We start from the raw sequence: 20,329 nt of genomic DNA, 5'->3' as shown, positions 1-20,329 counted from the left end.
CAAAATATTATTCAACAACAGGTGCTTTCAATAACAGCTCAATATAATAGCGTTTTAGAATTATTTAGCACATCAACTACCACTACTACAACTTCATTAAGAGTTAATTCATCCAGCAATTATAAGTTGGATATTCAAGATATACACTCACAGAAATTACTTAATCAACAACAGAAAATTCTTGAAAATCAACAGCTTATTCTCCTAGACAATCAGGAATTGCGTACTACACTGACTACACAGATTCAAAATCTACAAAATCAAATTCAGGATCAAATTACTATTAACCAAAATCAAAAACAGGTTATACTAAATCTTGAAGAAGACATTAATAAAATGGATAACCAAGATCCCCGAATGGCAAACCTTTCCCAAAATCTTCAAAAAATTGTTCAAGATATAGCTCAAATTTCAAATCATATTGACGAAAGAGATTTAAAATCAAAAGAAACTCAAACCCAAGTAATTCAAAGACAACAAAAGCAAGAGGATGAATATCAATCTCTCAAACTTCAGGTTCAACAAATTTTGACCCAATCATCAAATTTACAACAAAACCCCCAATTTTTACAACTATTCCAACAACTGCATCATGATTTATACACACAACTTTATCATAAACTTAATCCTTCCGCACAACCACAGTTTCAAACTTTTAATCAACATCTCCAACCAACTATACAATTTCCTCCACAATATCCTTTACATCGACCTCAGCAACAACTATTACAACAACCTTTGCAACAACCCATTCAACAACCCATTCAACAGCCTTTAAAACAAAACCAAGCTAGCCAAAAGCCACTCCAGTCGTTCAACCAGCAAACCAACAATCCTTACCCCTCCCAACAAACACAGTCTTTAAATCCCAAAAATCAAGTAGCTCAACCTACCCAACAATCTATCCCTTTGAACCAAGCACAATATGATAATAACTTCGAAAATAAAAAGGTTGAACAATGGGACATTAAAGATGTTTCAAGATGGTTACAAAAATTAAATTTTGATGAAAATACAATTACAAATATTTACGAACAGAGAATTGATGGCAATTCTTTAATATCTATCAATAAAAGAAGTTCAGATAATCTTTATACAATAACAGTATTAAAATCTTTGGGTTTAAAGTATGTTGGTGAAACCTTAAGATTTCAGGAATCTATCGAAAAATTAATAAATCAAAACAATAATAATAATATGAATAATAATAATAGTAATAGTAATAATAATAATAATGATAATAATAATAATAATAATAATAACAATATGAATAATAATAATAATAATAATAATAATAATAATAATAATAATAATAATAATAATATGAATATGAATAATAATAGTAATATGAATACAAATAAAAATTTGAATAGTATGGGCAACAATAACAAACAGCATACTAGCGATAATGTTGTTAATGACAAAGATATGGAAATCTCTCAAAATAACAATGAAAAGCAGGAGTTGTTTTTTGATATGTGGAGAAACAAAAAAATCAAAGATTGTATTTTCAATAATTTAAATCAAACAAAAACAAATAAAACAGATAATAGCAATGAAGATAGTTTGGCTTTGGTGTATTCCAACAAAGAACTCTTAGAAATCAAAAACAAAAATAGACAAGTTACAACGATCAAATATATCTCAAATGAACCAATAAAAATTGAAAATTTCCCAGAAAATGTTACCCATTTAATAATAAATAGTAATGTAGTCGTTGGTACGATTCCTCCAAATATCAAGACATTGGTATTTGGTAATTCTTTCAACCAACTTTTAAAGATTGGATATATACCAAACTCAGTTACTGATCTTAGCTTTGGTTCAAAATTTAATAAGCCCCTATCGCCAACTGGGGTTATTCCCTCATCAGTTCAAAGTCTTAGGTTTAGTGATCGTTTTAATCAAGAAATCAAGCCATTCCAATTACCATCGTCAATCACCGACCTTACGTTTGGTCACGATTTTAACAAAAGCTTAATTCGTGGCAGCATCCCAGAAAATTTAGTTTCAATAGATTTTGGATATAAGTAACTATCTTTTTTATATAAACAATAAAATTTCTCTTGTAATATTAACATTTTTAATTATATATAGTTTTAGCCAATTTATTACGCCAGGCACCATCCCAAAAACAACTCGTAAAATAAAACTTTCTGAAATGTTCAACTCTATCATTACTCCAGGCACTATACCATCATCTGTTAAAACCCTTATTTTTGGTAATAGGTAATTATAAACAATAAATATTTTATTAAAAAAAAGCATATCCTAATACTTTTTTAAATTTTTATCTAGTTACAATCAATCTTTATTAGTTGGGTCTATTCCTGACTCTGTTACTGAGCTCCATTTAGGCCGTGATTTTAAACAAGGGTTATCTTTTGACTGCATTCCCCCATCAGTTACCACATTAACAACTCACCCACAATTACCAAACAATAAATAAATCAATAAATAGTTTTTATTTTTTTAATATTTATATTTTATATTATATTTTGTATTTTATTTTATATTTTATTTTATTTTATTTATTTATTTATTTATTTATTTATTTATTTATTTATTTATTTATTTATTTATTTATTTATTTATTTTATATTTATCTTTTTTTTTTTTTTTTAATTTTTTAGTTTTTTAAAAACTATTTTTTTAATTTTTTTTTTTATAATTTAAATTTTTTTTTTTTTTTCATTTAAATTTTTTCATTGCACAAATAATTTAAAAATGATAAAACAAAGATTAATACCAAATGGAAGATGTTTAAACACCATTACCAAACTATTCAGCAATAATATTACAAAAAATGCTCACCCAATCAGAAATATGTCAAACTTTAAGAAATTCTTAAATCCTTTTAAATACTACCAAGAAAATGCGGATAATCAAGCCAAAAGAAGAGTGTAATTTATATTTATATAAGGTTATGTTTATTAAAATGGATAATTAATTTAATTTTATTTAGTAAAAAAGAATTAGAGTCAGGTATGCTATGGGATCTTAAAGAAATGATGAAAAACCCTTCACTAAAAGAAATTGTTGGTTCACCAACTCTTATTTCAGAATCACAAGCCCAAACTGTACCAACTGTTAAATCAAAAGATCTAAAAGGAAATCAATTAAACTTTCCCGATTGTCTTGAAACCGATAAACCAACATTATTAATTGTTACCTTAAAACCATTTTTTTCAGATGTAAATATAAAAATAAAATCAATTGAATATTTAAAACAATTACACTATAATAATAATAGCAATAGAGAATAACAATAATAATTATAATTTCAATAATATCAATAGTATTAATAATTTTAATACTAATTTATTTTTTATTGCAGAAATATGTTAAAAGTTGGTCAGATCCATTCAAAGAGCAATTTCCAAATATTAAAGTTTATAATTTAGTTTTAGTAAATCAATTTTCGTATCAATTATTATCACCAATTATTAAGAGCACTAGGGCAGGAAAGATTGATAGTGTTATCGAATCGTGGAGTAACCAACCATTCTATAATATTAAATCATCAAATAATTTATATGAAGATTTTTCAATTTCAAATCCATATAGTGCATATGTATTTTTAGTTAATGAGGGTAAAATCCGTTGGCAAGCATCCGGTTTATCAACACCAGGTGAAGTTGAATATTTAAATAAATTAACTAGACAATTAATCGAAAAAAAGAATTAAATAAAATAATTAATACCTTTAAAAAAAAAAAATAGAAAGAATTTGTATAAATAAATTTTTATTTTGTTATATTATTAAAAAAAGTTATTGTGGAATTATTTATATAATTATCTGTTTTGTGGGGAACCGAAAAATTAAATTTCAAGTAATTCTTATAAAGATAAAATGCATAGTCATATTGGTTGTTGATTAAAGCCTTCAAAACTATTTTCTCTAAATTTAATGATTCTAATATTTCTGGATGATATTGATTTAAATATTTAATTGAATCTAAACTATACTTTAAAAATTTTAAAATATACTTTTCTAAATTTGAAATTGTAGGGCCGGATTGGTTATAATTTCTGCACACCATTGTCTTGATTTCATCACCAAAATATTGAATAATCATTTTTAAAATCTCCAAACTTCTGTTTTTTGCAGCTATTGATAACCATTGGTGAGAATTCTTTAAAAAATCGCCAAAATTTTCATAGATTTTAAACAATGATTCCCATTGACCTGTGTGATATAAAACTGTTTTGATTGGTTCTGAGTGAAACTGCTTGTTTTCATAGTTAAAATTGATCCTTTGTAAATACCATTCAAAATATTCAATAGTAGACCTATTGATTTTGAATAAATCAACAAATGCCAGTGGTGGCAAATGTAAACCTGATATCTCTGAAATATACATTATTCTTTTGAAGGACTCTTTTGAACTTACTGTAAAAATTGTCTTTGAAAATATTTTTTTGGTAGTATTTTCAATACCTGATATATCGTATATATCTGGTTTAGATAAAGAATATGAGTACCCGATTAAATAAAATTCAAACTCAGCTGTGTTAGTAATATCGGAGTCGGTTGTGATTTTAATTGGATATCTGGTTTTAGTTAACAATTGTTCATATTTCTTCAACAAATCGACTCTTCCTTTAAAACACCAAATTGATGGATCACATTTCTTATCATTTTTAATATATGGGTATAATATATCCAGTGACTCGGGTGACCCAATGTACTTGAACAAATTATCCATTCCATGGAGCTTGGATTGTGGTTTGGTTTCTAACAGTGGACTTATGAATTTGATGCTGAATTTAATTAAATCTAAATCCTCATCCAATATTACACAGTTTAATATGATGTAATAAAAATCGACCCTGAACATCCCTGGAGTACCATCATTTGAAAGATAATTAACCATTGCTTTAATAAATTGACACCTTTCTTCAAATGTTAAATGATTGCAATATTTGAACATTACCGATTCTTTTTTTAGTGGATCTTTTTTTCTACAAGACCCATCAAAGTTTGATTTCCCTTCATTTTGATGTTGGTATTTGAGAATATAATCCATATGATTATGAAAGTATGTAGAATCGAAAACATCTTGAAATGATGTGATTAGTTTACTATTTGAGATATTGTATTTTGAATAACTTTCAAACCTTTTATAAAACAATTGAATTTTGCAGTGCAGTAATGTATCTAATAGTGAATAATTGGTTTTTTCTACATCTCCATCAAATTCATATTTTATATAACAATCCATGTCTATTATATTGAGTGTTGAAAAGTTTGAGATCCCTAAATACATCATTACTAACCTTCTAACCCCCTCATCCCCTGGATTTGCACAAATAACTTTTTCTTTGCCTCGATTTGAAGACACTATTTCGTTTTCGATTTCATTTAATTGATCAAGTGTTAAAAATTCTGGATTTATTCGATACTCTAATATCACTGATAATTTATTTATATTTATAAATTGTTGAATGTTGTAGATTTCATTAAAGGGACGCCCACGAAATAAATCAGATAAATTTTGTTTCCAAGCCTCTATGCTACCTAAATATTTGTTAGAATCTGATAATTTTAGTTTGATATCCTTATTTTTCATAAAAAACGACACTAGCTTGTATATTTTATTCTTGGTTTTGATGGAGTAATTGATGTAACCTACTCCATCGAATGGATAATGGAGTGATGAAATTACTAGATCCCAGATTTCATTTTTATTTAAATGAAAGGAAAACCCTTTGGTCCAATCAAAACTCTTTAAAACCAATTTTAAATGCAGTGGTAATGTTGATTCATCAGAAAATTGATCCTGTTGAAAAGCCTCATTTGAAATACCGCCTGTAACCCAATTCCCAATTTCCATTTGTTCTTTAATTGCAGACAACGCCCATGACGCACACCTATGGCTATACAGTCGTATTGATTGGTCAAATATATATCTATTTATATAACCAACTACTCTTTGGTCATTTGTACCATTTAAAAAAATTTGATAAAATACTTTTAATGCTATTACATTATTGTATTGAATTATATATAGAATATAATATTTGTATGAATAAAAAAAATAATATTGATATCTTTGAAAAAAACATTGAAATATTTCTTCAATTTCTTTTTGATTATTACTGTTCCTGTTACATTTGAATAATTTTAATAATTGTTTGAAACTATGATCATCGAAACTGAGATAATGATTATTTAATATTTTATGTTTTAATATATTTATATAATTGTTAACGATCAAATAGTTTACTGAATGATTTGGTATACCATTTTTACCGACATAATCCAATGATAATAATTTTAGAATTGTAGAAAATAAATATTTATTTCTAAAGACTTTCCAAAAAACTATTTCATTTTTGGTGTCACTATCCATACTATTATCACTATCCATTTATTGTGTCATCAATTAAAAAATTAAATAAAAATTTAAAAAAAAAAATAGAAAAAATAAATAAAAAATTAAATTAAAAAAAAAACCCCTAGGGGACATATTTAAAAAACATGTAAAAACTATATATTTTTTTTTAGTAATAAATATTATATTTTTTTTTTTTTATTATTTTTTTAATTTTTCTGTATTATTGTGTTATTATCTAATATTTCATGTTTTCTTTTTATTTTTTTATTTTTTTTTTTTAAACTTTATATTAAAAAAAGAAAAGAAAAAATTTTTTTGTTATGTTTTTTTTTTTTTGGTTTTTTTTTTAAAAAATTTGGTTGAACTACCATGGTTGTACCACCCTTTTAAACTGATAATTTGGTTAATTTGTCGAGCGCCTTGACACCATACTCTTCATATTCTTTCTTGGTAATCCAGAAATCATCTCTGTCTTTGACTAATTGTGCAAGAACTGCACCACCTAAGAAAACCATGTGCTTTCTTCTTGGTGGATCTTCGATACGACATTTGAATTTGGCAAGACCTTCTTTGTTGCCCTTTAAAACTTTTTCAAGATAAAGGTTTTTAATTTCTTTTTCTAAACGAGATGGAAGACCTGGATACATAGATGAACCACCTGATAAAACAATGTGTTGGTAGAAACCTTGGTGAAGATCACGATCGGCTTTACTAATACAATCAAAGAGTTGTTCGTGAACACCACCACCTTCGACATCGACTAATGATGGATTGAAGAGAGCTTCGGAGGCTTGGAAACGTTCACTACCAACTTTAATAACACGACCATCTGGGAGTGTGTATGATTCGACAAGAACGGTGGTTTCTTGAGCTAATTTCTTTTCTTGTTCAACATCGTAAGCGACATAACAGAGTTTTTCTTTAATTTGACGGATGGTTTCGAAATCAGCAGTACGATTGAAAGCATAACCACGAAGTAATAATAATTTGATGAGGTAACGAGTAACATCACGACCAGCGACATCGAGACGACGGGTGAGATGTGGAATTGAATAACCTTCATAGACTGGAATAATGTGAGTAACACCATCACCAGAATCGACAACAACACCAGTTAAAAGACCTTGAGCATAAAGGGTGAGAACGGCTTGAATGGCAACATAAACAGCTTGGAAACCATATTTTTCAAACATGACTTCAACCATCTTTTGACGATTGGCAACTGGATTCATTGGTGGTTCAGTGAGTAAAATTTTACATTCACGTGGATCTTTAACCTTTAATTTTTCTTTGAATGCATAATCCCAAACGTGGGTGATATCTTCCCAATTACGAACAATACCGTTTTCTAATGGATAGGTAATTTGTAACATAGTTCTTAATTTAGCAGCTTCATCACCAACCATAATATCTTTAATTTCGACATTTTCAATCTTTTCTTCAGAACGAAGGATTGGTCTACCAACCATTGATGGGAAAATTGCAGTTGGGAAATTTGCACCAGCAAAACCACATTTTACAAACTAAAGTTTTAATTATTATTATTATTATTATTATATGATTATTATATATTGAAGTTTGTAATGCATCCATATTGTATTATATTAATTGAAGTTGATTGAATTTTAAAAAATATTATAATAGAAATTGAATAATTAGTAAAATTATATTAAATTTTAATTTTATTTTTATTATTATATTGACTAAAAAAATATAAATTTTTTTTTTTTTTGAAGTTGAAGTTGATTATTATATATTAATATATATAAAAATGATAACTTACACCTGTACCATTATCGCAAACAATAACTTTATTTGAGTCCATGTTTTATATTTATATTTTATAGTAATACAATAAATAAATTAAAATGAAAAAATGATTTTATATATAGTGTACAATGAAAAAATTTGATGTTAATCTCCTTTTTTTTTCCTTTCTTTTTTTTTTTTTTTCCTTTATACAAATATGTTTTAAATGTTTATAAAAAATAAACTTTAAAACACAAAAACAAATTTAATTTAAAAAAAAAAAAATTAAGATAAACAATAAAAAGAAATTAAACTAGTATAGAGAAATAAAATATAATCTATAAAGATAGTGATGATTGAAAAAAAAAAAAAAAAAAAATTTTAAAAAAAAAATAATAAAAATCAAAAAAAAAAAAAATTTTAAAAAAATTTATTATTTTTTTTTTTTTAAATTTTTTTATAAATGAATATTTCATGATTAAAATGGATGGTTGGCTTTAAAGCCATTTTTTTTTCTAAAATTTTTTTTTTTGTATTACAATAATAATTTTTTTTTTTATTTTATTACCTAAATATCCATTAATTTTTTTTTAAAATAAACAAATTATTACTTTTTAATATTTAATAATAATTTAGATTTAAAAAAAAAAATATTGATTTTTTTCTTTTTATTTTAAGCAACATCAAAAAAAAAAAAAAAATGGGGGGGAATTTAACCTTCTTTAGTAATCATTGCAATTGTTAGGTTCAATAAAATAAATTTTGTAACCCCAAATATTACATAGTTTTTTAATTTCCAGAATTGATTTTAATTTAATGAAAATAAAAAAAAAAAAAAAAAAAAAAAATATACAACTCTAGTATACCCAATATAATTATATTAATACCAATGGTTTCTGCGATATAATTTTAAATAGAATAATAAAATATTAAAATAGATAAAAATAATTTAAAAAAAGAATTAAAATTAAAATTAAATTTAATAAAAAATTTAAATGAACATTGAAAAATTAATTATTTTTATCACACATATTAATAAATTGCGTGTGTTTACATTTTTTTTATTTATTCAAATTTTTTTTTTTAATTTTATTTTGTTTATTTTAATATATAGTTTAAAATAATATATATAGTTTAATATAATTATAATATTTTACTTTTTTTTTGTTTTGTTTTTTTTTTTTTTTTTTTGTTTTTATATATTTTTTCAAAACCTTTGATATACATGAGGGAATATTGGATAGATTAATTATAATAATAGTAAAACACAAACAATTTCAAAATATTAATAGTAAAACAAGTAGTTGATACTAATAAAACTACACAGAGTATCACAAAAAATTAATGGTAATATTTAAATAGAAAAAGAATCAAATATTACATATTATAATAGTAATAATAATTAATAAAGAATAATAATAATAATTTAATACATAAAAAATTCAGATTTATCAAAATATAAAATTTATATCCAGTTTTTTTTTTTTTAATTGTTATAATATAATTTTATTATTTTTAGTTTTTGTATTAATACTATTGCTATAGTACATAATAATAATAAAAATAAATAATTTTTGTATAATAATAAATAAAAAGTTATAATAACATCATTTATTTATACACATATATGAATAAATAACCTATAAAAAGAAAAACTAATCAGTTATATATTAAAAAAAAAAAAAAAAAATTTTTAACTATTATTTTTTTATTAAATTAAAATAATAATTATTTTTGCAAAAATTTTAAAAAAAATTAAAATATAAAAAAAAAAAAGAAAATAATTAAAAAATTTTAAGAACCACTGTCTTATTATTATTGTTTTAAAAAAACACACTCTTCAAAATAAAACACAACAAACTCTTATTATCCAATTTATTTATTAAATAGCCCCTTTATTTAGTTCACATAACATTTTTTTTTTTTTTTTTTTTTTTTTTTTATCATTAGTTTTACTTTATTTTTTAATTATATAATATTAATATTTTCAAATTTCATATGTTTTATATAGTTATAAACAATAACAACAATAGCAACAATAACAATCAACAATAACAACATCACAATAATATAACTACACAGCGCAATAAAAAATAGAAAGGGGTTACAAAAGATACAATAAATACATAAATATATAAATATTAAATTAATAAAGATGATATCAAATATCGAAACCAATACACCAGGGTGGAGTTGGGACCCCAGTAGAACAGAGACTAAACTATTAGATAAAGATAACCTTAAGGTGGTTGATGCAGGTGAAGGTAAAGCATGGACTACAGCTACAGGGCCAGATATTTCAATAAATAGGCAACCAAACACATTTTATTATTACGAAATTAAAGTAGAGTTTTGCAATGTCTCAAATTCGATTAAAATTGGTATGTTTTGTTAGTTTAAAAAAAAATCAAACACCAAAATACTAACATTTTATAGTTTTTGGATTAATGAGCAAAAGATATTTAGATAGAATTTTAGAAATCAAAGTAGGCGAAATAGGTAGTTTAAGAGGCTCTTCACCATTTGGTTATTTCAAAGAGTTTGGAATTGGATCAATATGTTATTTTGCAAATGGTACAGTTTCGCAGGACGGCTTTATATTGACTGCACAAAAGGCAAAACCATACACAACAAACGATAGAATAGGTATGCTTATCGATACAAACAATAGCAATGTCGCATTCTTCAAAAATGGTGAATTACAAACCTCTTTCATTAACATTTTAAATAGTTTTCAGTCCTCACCTTCAAACAAAACATTTTCAATTTATCCCTCAGTATCTTTAATTAAGGAGAATTCAGTTTCAATTATAAAGGATCCAACAATACCTCCATTTTTTTATGACACAAATACGTTGATTCAGAAACTAAGTAGCATTGATCTCAATAGTGAAAATAGCAATACACCATCAGCAACTGCTACAACAACAACAACAACAACAACAACAACCACCAACAACAACAATAATGTAAATAAACCAACTGAAACCCCCACAAAACAATAGTAATAATAGTAGTCCTAATGACAAATCAATGGAGCCAAAGGCATTTGACGAACACAGTGACACCAGCTACATCAACAAAACCTGTAACAAATAACATAACAACCCCAGTAAACAATATCCAAACACTAATGATAATAAAGATATACCAGACCCAAATAATAATTGTCCAGTTTGTGGAATTTCATTTAAATCTATTGGTAAAGATTGGGCCTCAATCAATAAGCATATAGATGAATGTTTAACATTTAACCTATTAGATAAAGAGACTAGCGAGTAGGTTTACTTACTTTAAAACTACAACACATAATCTGTTAATACTAATAATTTTATTAATCAAAATATAGCCCAAAAAGACCAGAGAATGTAAAATGCCCATACTGTAGAAAGTCTATACTTACAGTCGAATTTATTTACCACTGTAATGATAAACACTTTTTAGAAAATCATCACAGCCACAAGTGCCCACTTTGTAGTGAGAAGACATCAAATCTTATTAGTCATTTAAGTAAGAGTCATATTAAAGTTCCACAAAAACAGGTCGGTGTTGGATACTCAACAAGTATATTGGAGCAGGATTTAGGTGAACAGGAATGTGCAATTTGTTTAGAGGAGTTTTATCAAGGTCAGGAGGTAGCTAGGCTAGAGTGTTGGTGTATTTTTCATACCAATTGTATTTTAGCCTATATAACGAAATCTAAAAAATGCCCGGTCCATAATTAAAGCTTTTAATTTGTTTATTTTATATATATTATATAAAAATTCAAACAAATAAACAAATAAACAAATTAACAATAGAAACCAATACCATCAACTCCTTATATACAACACCAACGCTTTATATTATTTATTAAATCATCATTACCATCATAAAATCATAAACCAATAACAATAATTATTAATTATTAACATAGTAATAATAAACAATAAAAAAAAGAGATACTCAATAATTTATTTACGAAATAAATCGAGCTAGATATTTTGATTTCTTTTTTTAATGGTAAAAGAATGAAAATAGTCAATATCTCAAAATCAACTTTAAATATTATTTTTTTTTTAAAAAAAACCAAATTATAACTATTTTTAGAAATTATAGGTTTTAATAAAAAAAAATATTTAATTTCATTTAAAATATCATTTAATAAAATATCTTAACAATTAATTTATTTTTAGATTAATTATCAAAAAGTAAATTTGCAATATAATAATAAAATATATTTATATAGACTAGTTTATTTAAATATTTGTACACATAATTTTTGTGTCATTTGTCCTAAATTTTTATTTTTATTTTTATTTTTTTTATTTAATATATATTTAAAAAAAAAAACTATTTAAATTCATTTTTTTTATATTTATATTTTAGTTAACTTTGGATAAAATAATAATAACTATTGTAATATATATATATATATATCTTTTTTTTTATATTTATTTTATAAATTTTAAATATCTCTTTGCGTTTATATTCCCTCTATTTCTTTTCCTTTTTTATTTTTTTTTTATTGTGTAGTTTTAAAAAAAAATTTTTTCTATTTTTTTTTTAAATTTTTTTTAATTTTTTTTAAAATTTTTTTTTTTTTTTTAAATTTTTTTAAAAAATTTTTTTTATTGATTATTACTGTTGTGTGTGTGTAATTAACTGTACTATATATTTATAATAACCAAATATTAGATTACTTGTTGAATATAATAAATATTTTATTCAATAACACAAACAAATCAAATTTTATAAAATATTTTTAAACAAAGAAAATTTTTTTTATTTCAATTTATATAAATATATAAACAATACATAAAAATGAACGCTTTACCTTTAGGTAAGAATTAATTGGATATTTATAGTGTACAGATGGCAATATAGGTTTTTTTTAAAATAGAAAAGATAAAAAAAAAAAGTTAAATTTAATTAAACACTTATTTATAGTTTAATTAAAAAAAAAAAAAAAAAATCACAAATATTATGGCCATTATAGTAATAATAAATTTAAATTTTATAACCTATTAATTTATATTATAATTTTATTACTATATAGATGAATGGGTTGAACAAGCTAGAAGCTGTCGTTATCTTCCAGAAAATGATTTAAAAAGACTTTGCGAAAGAGTTAAAGAATTATTATTAGAAGAATCAAATGTTCAACCAGTTAGATCACCAGTTACCATTTGTGGTGATATCCATGGTCAATTTTATGATCTTTTAGAATTATTTAAAACTGGTGGTGAAATTCCAGATACTAACTATGTCTTCATGGTATGTCCCAGTTAAGAAAAAAAAAAAAAAAAAATTATTACAAACATTAATTTTAATTTAATACTATTTAAATAGGGTGATTTCGTCGATAGAGGTTATTACAGTTTAGAAACTTTCACATATTTACTTGCCCTCAAAGCTAGATATCCAGATAAAATTACTTTATTAAGAGGTAACCACGAATCAAGACAAATTACTCAAGTATATGGTTTTTATGATGAATGTCAACAAAAATATGGTAATGTTAACGCATGGAAATATTGTACTAGTGTTTTCGATCTTTTAACTTTAGCTGCTGTATGTTTAAAATTAGCCAATACTATCATTCATTTTAATCATTATAGTTTACTAATTATTAATTTTACTTTTTTTATTAGATTATTGATGGTAAAGTTCTTTGTGTTCATGGTGGTTTATCACCAAAGGTTCGTACCTTAGACCAAATTAGAATTATTTCAAGAAACTTAGAAATTCCACATGAAGGTCCATTCTGTGATTTAATGTGGTCTGATCCAGAAGATATCGAACAATGGCAACCAAGTCCACGTGGTGCCGGTTGGTTATTCGGTTCAAAAGTTACTGCCGAATTTGAACACATCAATGGTCTCGAACTTATTTGTCGTGCTCATCAACTTGTACAAGAGGGTTATAAATATATGTTTGATAACAGCTTAGTTACTGTTTGGTCCGCACCAAACTATTGCTATAGATGCGGTAATGTAGCTTCAATTCTTTCATTAAATGAAAACTTAGAAAAAGACTTCAAGATCTTCCAAGCCGTTCAAGATGAAAGAAATATACCATCAACTCGTGCTACCATGCAATATTTCTTCTAAAACCCCACCAACATTTATACATTATCAACCCATTAAAAACACAACAACCACTCCTTATTAATGCAACCCTCTCAACCCAAACCATACAATACACCTCCACCATTGTTATAATTTCATTTTTGTTTAATTATATTAAAAAAATTCACACAACATAATAATTGATAATATATTATACAAATACAAACCACTTATATTTATTTTTTCTTTAAAAATAATAACAAAAAAAAAAAAAAAAAAAAATAGTAAAATAAAAAATATAAAAAAAAAATATAAAACAATATTAAATAATAATTTTAAAAATATAAAACAAAAAACTAGTTTATTTAATATTTCTATAGAAAGAAATTATATTTATTTTTTAACTTTTGGACACTATTTGTTTTTTTATTAATAATACTGTTGTTGTATTTAAAAAGGATGTAAGAAATGGCATTTAACACGACAAGTATCACTTTCACAACTTTTTAAGCATTCATCTTTTTTTCTGGATAATGCCTCTTGCTCTTCTCCATTTATTTTTATTATACTATTTGATGATAATAAAAGAAATAATAAAAATACACCAAATATTTTTTTTAAAAACATTTTATTTTATTTCTTTGATTCTAAATAATAAAACATGTTTTTTTTCTTTCTTTTATACTTTTTTAAATTATTTTTTAAAATTTAAAATATTTTAAATATAATACTACAAATAGATCTGAAAGATGGGTGTTAAAGGTGTGGTAATTATTTATAAATAAAAGGAAAAAATAATTATTTATAAATATATACAAATAATAAATAAAATTATTTTAATTGAAAATTGTATTTTTATTTAAATGTTTTAAATATTTCTAATAAAAATAAAATTATTTAAATATCTAACTTTGGTGGTGGAGGTACTAGCAGTCAAAGTTTTACAAAGAGATATCCGAGATAAGTGAATTCCTATAATTTAAAATTATTTTAAAATCTGATTAAAAAGAAAAAGGATGGATTAGTATTATTGTTTGGTTATTTTATTGTTTTTAATTTGATAAGGGAAGTTTAGTTTAAATCAGAGTCAAATGTATTAGAAAATGTTTAATAATCATAAACTAATTCAGAAATGTAGATAAGTTTGGGTCATCACTAAAACTATATTTATTCCCATTTTTAAAAATAAAAATAAAGATAAACATACCATATAGATATAAAGCCATAGCGCCACAGAAACCGACAAAAAAAAAAGAAACTTTTTATATAAAAAAAAAAAATAAAGTTAGTAAATTTATATTAATATTTTTTTAAAAATAATCAAAAAGCTATTATGATTTTATCAGAGTCAAATGTATTAGAAAATGGTTAATAATCATAAACTAATTCAGAAATGTAGATAAGTTTGAGTCATCACCAAAATCAAATAGCTTTTAGATTTTTATTTGTCAAGTAATACATACGGCTTATAGTAGCTAGGCAGGAATCATTCAATTTAGCATGTTACTTGGTAACAAAGATAAATTTCTTTAATGAAAAAAAAAAAAAATTAGTAAATTATATTGGTTACTATTTAACATTTTGATTTGGTTTATTCAATCAGATTTTTGTGTGTAATAGTTATCTATCATAGTTTTCAGATAATGTAGATAATATTGGATCATCATTATAAATAAACCAAATCGCACGAATACGATTTATAATAAACTTACATTTCTTTTAGAAGAAATCATAGGAAAAGTTAAGCTGATTCGTCAAAAGGAAAAAAAAAACTATTGAAGAAATAAATAAAGATTAGTAAAAAGTTTAAATATAATTTAAATGATTTATTTTGATATATAATTATTAAATAATCAGATTCTTGTGTGTAATGTTTATCTATCATAGTTTTCAGATAATGTAGATAATATTGGATCATCATTAAATAATAAAAATAAAAAAGATATAATAATAAAAATAATAAACTTACATTTATTCCATTTCTATTTGTTTGTCAATGAATGCTTGTTAGCAAAAATAAAATTTTTTTTGAAAAAAAAAAATATTCAAACACGAAAAAAAAAAAAAAAAACTTTTTTTCAATTTTATTGAAAAACTGAAAATTTTTTTTTTTTATAAAACTAAAAAAAAAATTAAAAAAAAAATAAAAAAAAAATAAAAAAAAGAAAAAATTTTTGCCCACATAACAAAAAAAAAAAAAAAAAAATAAAAATAATAAAAAATTAAATACATATGTTCATAAGTTTTTTTTTTTATTAATTTGTGCAGTATCTAAAGAGAGTGTATAAAACAATTATATAACTGTATTTGTGGGTTTTTTTTTATATTTTAAAATTTTTTTTTAAAAAATATTTTATTTATTTATTTTTTTTGTATATCTTTTGGTTAATTAATTAAAGAATTTTAATTTATATATAAAATAAATGATGGCAGATCAACAGCAAACTACACAAACCATTGACTCCAGTGGTGTTGGTAATGTTGTTGTTGATACTAACAATATTAGTGACAATCAAGAGTTGCTAGATATATTAAATTCTTTAGCGGATACATTTATTAATGAGTCTAATTATTCATCTTTTGAAGATTTATTTATGTCAGTAGAGGAGGCATATTGGTATTATATTGATATTCATTTGATCCAAAATCCTAGATTACCCAAACCTGATTTACAACATTTTGCAGAAATGAGTAAGTACATAAAAGAAAAAAAAGAAAATAAAAATAATAACAATCAATAATTATAATAACAATAACACCAATATCTACTCCAACACTACCATAGTCAACAAGCAATAAAACTCAAAAACATTAACAATATCAAAAAATAAATATTTATTTTACTTACAATTTTTTTTAAGTTTTACAAAATAATGAAAGATTATTACCATTACACCAAGCATTATTATTTACATCAAATTATCAAACTATGATCAAAAAGTTTGAAGCATTTAAAAGATTAATTCCAAAATATGGCGCAATCATTATGAACAAAGATATGACAAAGGTAGTGTTGGTCAAAGAACAATGGTGGGGTTGGGGTTTCCCAAAAGGTAAAGGTAAGGAAGGTGAAACAGAAGCTCAAAGTGCTGCCAGAGAAGTTTTTGAGGAGATTGGCTTTGATATTACAAGATATTTAAAAAAAGAGGCGTTTATTCAAAAAGAAACTCATGGGTAACTATAGTTTATTTTATTTTATTTATTTTATTTAAAGTTGTTGTTGCATATTAATTTGTTTTTTTCTATATTTTTTAGTGTTATTAAAAAGTTTTTTATAGTTACAGGGATTGATGAAATGACCGATTTCGAAACCCATACAAGATATGAAATTAGTGTAGGTTATTTATATTACATATCTATAATATTTTATTGTTGTTGAATAATATTAATACTTTTAAATATTTAATAGAGAATTAAATGGCATAGTATCGAAGATATTCCATTATTTCATAGTAGAGCATCACACCAGTTTGCAGCAATTATACCATATATGAAGCCATTGTTAGCATGGATAGATGGTAAAAGAATAGAGAATGGATTAGAACCAATACAAAGAAATAATTTAAATAATGACGGTAATAATATGGGTGGTGGGAATATAGGTGGAGATCAGTTTTCTGTAAACAAATGGACATCATATAGAAACAAGTCAAAGAATCAACAACAACAAAAGCAAAATAAAAATTTTGAAGATGAAAACGAAATTACTTTACTTAATGAAATTGATGGTATCCAGTTATCGCAGTATATTGATGAGTTTAAACAGTTTCTTTGTGAAAAGCAATCTTTATCTACTAGTGGCAATAATACACCCAAGCTAAACTCAAATATATCTAAAAAAATTGAATCTATTAACTTGTCTAAATCATCACAACAAATTCAAAACCAACAACAACAGCAATTACAACAGCAACTTCAGCAACAATTATTTCAAAAGCTACAACAACAAAAGCAACAAATTATGCAACAACAGCAACAAAACCAATCTATGCAACAACCATTCCAATCATTTAATCAACAGACGAATAATAGTAATAACAATAATAATTCTTACATTTTACCCCAACAACCACCACAAGGTCAAAATTTTATTCAGCCATTCCAAAACCAAAACCAAAACCAAAACCAAACTCAAAATCAAAACCAAAACCAAAACCAAAATCAAAGTCAAAGTCAAAATCAAAATCAAAGTCAAAATCAAAATCAAAGTCAAAATCAAAATCAAAATCAAAATCAAAATCAAAATCAAAACCAAAATTTTATGCAGCAAAACCAAAATCAATTTCCTCCACAACAGTTTTATTCAATACAAAATTTCAATAGTAGCAATAACAATAGCAATAATAATAGATAGCCAAAAAAACTTGTATATATTAAATAATTTAGAATATAATAAAATCTTTTTCTTAAATTTTAGAAAGAATCTGTAATATTAAAAAATAGTTTATTTAAAAACTTTTATTTAAAACTATTATTTTAATCCATTCTAAAATAATTAGTTTATCTGATTGACAGGTATAATCTATATTTCTTTAATTTAATTTTTTATTATTTTTTTTCTGAATCGGTGTATGGTATTGGTGCTGACAGTGTTAATGAAATTTGGAGGGTTCGGTGTTGGTGGTAACCTCTGCACTGCAACTGCTACATTTTTTATTTTATTTTATTTTATTTTAAGAAGAATTAGAATTATTTTAATATATTAAAAACTGAAATTAGCTATGAGTAAATAAAAATTGTTTTCTTAATAAAAAAATTAAAATTTTGTTATATTTTATAAAAAATGGTATTTCTATTCTTTTGTATAAAAAAAAAAAAAAAAAAAAAAGAAATTTCGAGTGTAGATTGATTATTATAATGCATTGACATGTTTTAATTTTATATAATCGAAGCTAACTGTTAGTTTTATTATTAAAAGTAGTATTATGTGTTGTGTATTGATTATTATAAAAAATACAGTGATTGTATTTGTTTTTATTTTATTTTATTTTAATTTTTTTTTTATTTTTTTTTTTATAATCTATTATCTCTAATTACCTATGGTAGATTAGTTCAAATAATTAGATAACCATCTGAAACCTTCTGCATATCCAAAACGTTTAACAACACTACACATGAAAACTTCGATTGGTCTAACACCATTAAGATTAACTTTTCCCTATAAAAAACAAAGAAAGTTAGAATATTATATGAATGAATAGTTTTTTTTAAAAATGATAATTACTTTGCCAGTAGTTTGAGTAAGACCAAGAGCAGCTCTGAATTTTTCTTCTGATGGAACTTGTGGAAGATCTAATTTATTACCGAGAATAAGGAATGGAACATTTGATAATTCGTCTGATGATAAGAGTGAGTCTAATTCTTTCTTTGATTCGACGAATCTTTCTTGATCGGCTGAATCAATTAAATAAACAATTGCATCAACTGATGGATAATAATCTCTCCAAAGTCTACGAGCTGATTCGTGACCACCTAAATCGAAAGCTTTGAATCTAATGTTACCCATAGCTAATTCTTCGGAATCTATTTAAAATTTTAAAAAACAATTAATAAATGTTACTATCCTGTAAATTATTACTATTATTATAACCATATGAATCTTACTTGGATGGAAAGTTGGCATATATGATGAAAGACGACCATCTTTTAAAACACCTAAAAGAGTAGTTTTACCTGCATTATCTAAACCAAGGAAAAGAATTTTAGCGTTTTTATTATAAAGACCTATTTTTAAAAAGAAATTTGGTTGTTAATTAAAATAGTTTATATTTTTCATATTTATTATTATTATTATTATTATTATTATTATTATTATTATTGTTGTTATTGTTATTGTTATTGTTCTGTTATTAGTTTCTTCTTTAATATTTATTAAATATGTTATCAATATTAAATTATTTTTATATATTAATATTTTAAAATTAAATTTATAATATTTATTAATTTTATAAGTTTACTATTGTTTAATATTGTTTATTGCTATTAATGTTGTAAAATTTTGATATTAATTTGAACTAAAACTTTAATCGTTATTTAGAAACTATTGTTATATTATATTATATTATTTATCTACAAATTGAACTTTAGTTTAAAAGAAATATACCTAAAAAACTTAAAATATTCCAAAACCAATCAAATAAAAACATGTTTTATTTTATATATATATAATCCCTAACTAACTGTTTTTTA

General features: G+C 23.7%; 8 protein-coding genes across 8 annotated transcripts; 5 read left to right on the top strand and 3 right to left on the bottom strand.

Annotated features, from left to right (window-relative positions):
• Positions 1 to 1,698: 1,698 nt before the first annotated feature.
• Positions 1,699 to 2,416, top strand: DICPUDRAFT_19228 (uncharacterized protein; the record flags this gene model as incomplete). Its single annotated transcript, XM_003285530.1, has 3 exons — positions 1,699 to 2,030; positions 2,098 to 2,229; positions 2,299 to 2,416. Coding segments are annotated over 3 exons (582 nt in total), but the record flags the coding sequence as incomplete, so codon positions are not given.
• A 311-nt stretch (positions 2,417 to 2,727) lies between these two features.
• Positions 2,728 to 3,688, top strand: DICPUDRAFT_149452 (uncharacterized protein; the record flags this gene model as incomplete). Its single annotated transcript, XM_003285529.1, has 3 exons — positions 2,728 to 2,903; positions 2,966 to 3,194; positions 3,338 to 3,688. 3 exons carry the CDS (start codon positions 2,728 to 2,730, stop codon positions 3,686 to 3,688), a joined length of 756 nt encoding a protein of 251 aa, XP_003285577.1.
• A 44-nt stretch (positions 3,689 to 3,732) lies between these two features.
• DICPUDRAFT_97088 (uncharacterized protein) lies at positions 3,733 to 6,374 on the bottom strand (the record flags this gene model as incomplete). The annotated part of the gene is made up of 1 exon (XM_003285509.1): positions 3,733 to 6,374. One exon carries the CDS (start codon positions 6,372 to 6,374, stop codon positions 3,747 to 3,749), a length of 2,628 nt encoding a protein of 875 aa, XP_003285557.1. The 3' UTR covers positions 3,733 to 3,746.
• A 135-nt stretch (positions 6,375 to 6,509) lies between these two features.
• DICPUDRAFT_46175 (uncharacterized protein) lies at positions 6,510 to 8,419 on the bottom strand. The gene is made up of 2 exons (XM_003285508.1): positions 8,125 to 8,419; positions 6,510 to 7,864 (listed from the first exon to the last, which is right to left on the bottom strand). Exons 1-2 carry the CDS (start codon positions 8,164 to 8,166, stop codon positions 6,728 to 6,730), a joined length of 1,179 nt encoding a protein of 392 aa, XP_003285556.1. The 5' UTR covers positions 8,167 to 8,419; the 3' UTR covers positions 6,510 to 6,727.
• Positions 8,420 to 10,133: 1,714 nt separating this feature from the next.
• Positions 10,134 to 12,056, top strand: DICPUDRAFT_97086 (uncharacterized protein). The gene is made up of 4 exons (XM_003285528.1): positions 10,134 to 10,471; positions 10,527 to 11,094; positions 11,204 to 11,368; positions 11,440 to 12,056. The coding sequence occupies exons 1-4, from the start codon at positions 10,246 to 10,248 to the stop codon at positions 11,813 to 11,815; spliced, it is 1,335 nt and encodes a 444-aa protein (XP_003285576.1). The 5' UTR covers positions 10,134 to 10,245; the 3' UTR covers positions 11,816 to 12,056.
• A 676-nt stretch (positions 12,057 to 12,732) lies between these two features.
• On the top strand, positions 12,733 to 14,485 carry DICPUDRAFT_53645 (protein phosphatase 6 catalytic subunit). Its single transcript, XM_003285527.1, has 4 exons — positions 12,733 to 12,912; positions 13,129 to 13,346; positions 13,422 to 13,643; positions 13,724 to 14,485. The coding sequence occupies exons 1-4, from the start codon at positions 12,894 to 12,896 to the stop codon at positions 14,180 to 14,182; spliced, it is 918 nt and encodes a 305-aa protein (XP_003285575.1). The 5' UTR covers positions 12,733 to 12,893; the 3' UTR covers positions 14,183 to 14,485.
• A 2,081-nt stretch (positions 14,486 to 16,566) lies between these two features.
• On the top strand, positions 16,567 to 18,494 carry DICPUDRAFT_149447 (uncharacterized protein; the record flags this gene model as incomplete). The annotated part of the gene is made up of 4 exons (XM_003285526.1): positions 16,567 to 16,831; positions 17,002 to 17,314; positions 17,396 to 17,474; positions 17,550 to 18,494. The coding sequence occupies 4 exons, from the start codon at positions 16,567 to 16,569 to the stop codon at positions 18,492 to 18,494; spliced, it is 1,602 nt and encodes a 533-aa protein (XP_003285574.1).
• A 585-nt stretch (positions 18,495 to 19,079) lies between these two features.
• sarA (GTP-binding protein Sar1A) lies at positions 19,080 to 20,312 on the bottom strand. Its single transcript, XM_003285507.1, has 4 exons — positions 20,244 to 20,312; positions 19,745 to 19,864; positions 19,365 to 19,663; positions 19,080 to 19,298 (listed from the first exon to the last, which is right to left on the bottom strand). Exons 1-4 carry the CDS (start codon positions 20,284 to 20,286, stop codon positions 19,188 to 19,190), a joined length of 573 nt encoding a protein of 190 aa, XP_003285555.1. The 5' UTR covers positions 20,287 to 20,312; the 3' UTR covers positions 19,080 to 19,187.
• Between the last annotated feature and the right edge of the window lie 17 nt (positions 20,313 to 20,329).

Source organism: Dictyostelium purpureum (genome assembly GCF_000190715.1).
Source record: "Dictyostelium purpureum unplaced genomic scaffold DICPUscaffold_48, whole genome shotgun sequence".
Lineage (NCBI taxonomy): Eukaryota > Evosea > Eumycetozoa > Dictyosteliales > Dictyosteliaceae > Dictyostelium > Dictyostelium purpureum.
Note: the sequence above shows the minus strand (reverse complement) of the source record. Positions and strands in the feature narration are given on the sequence as shown.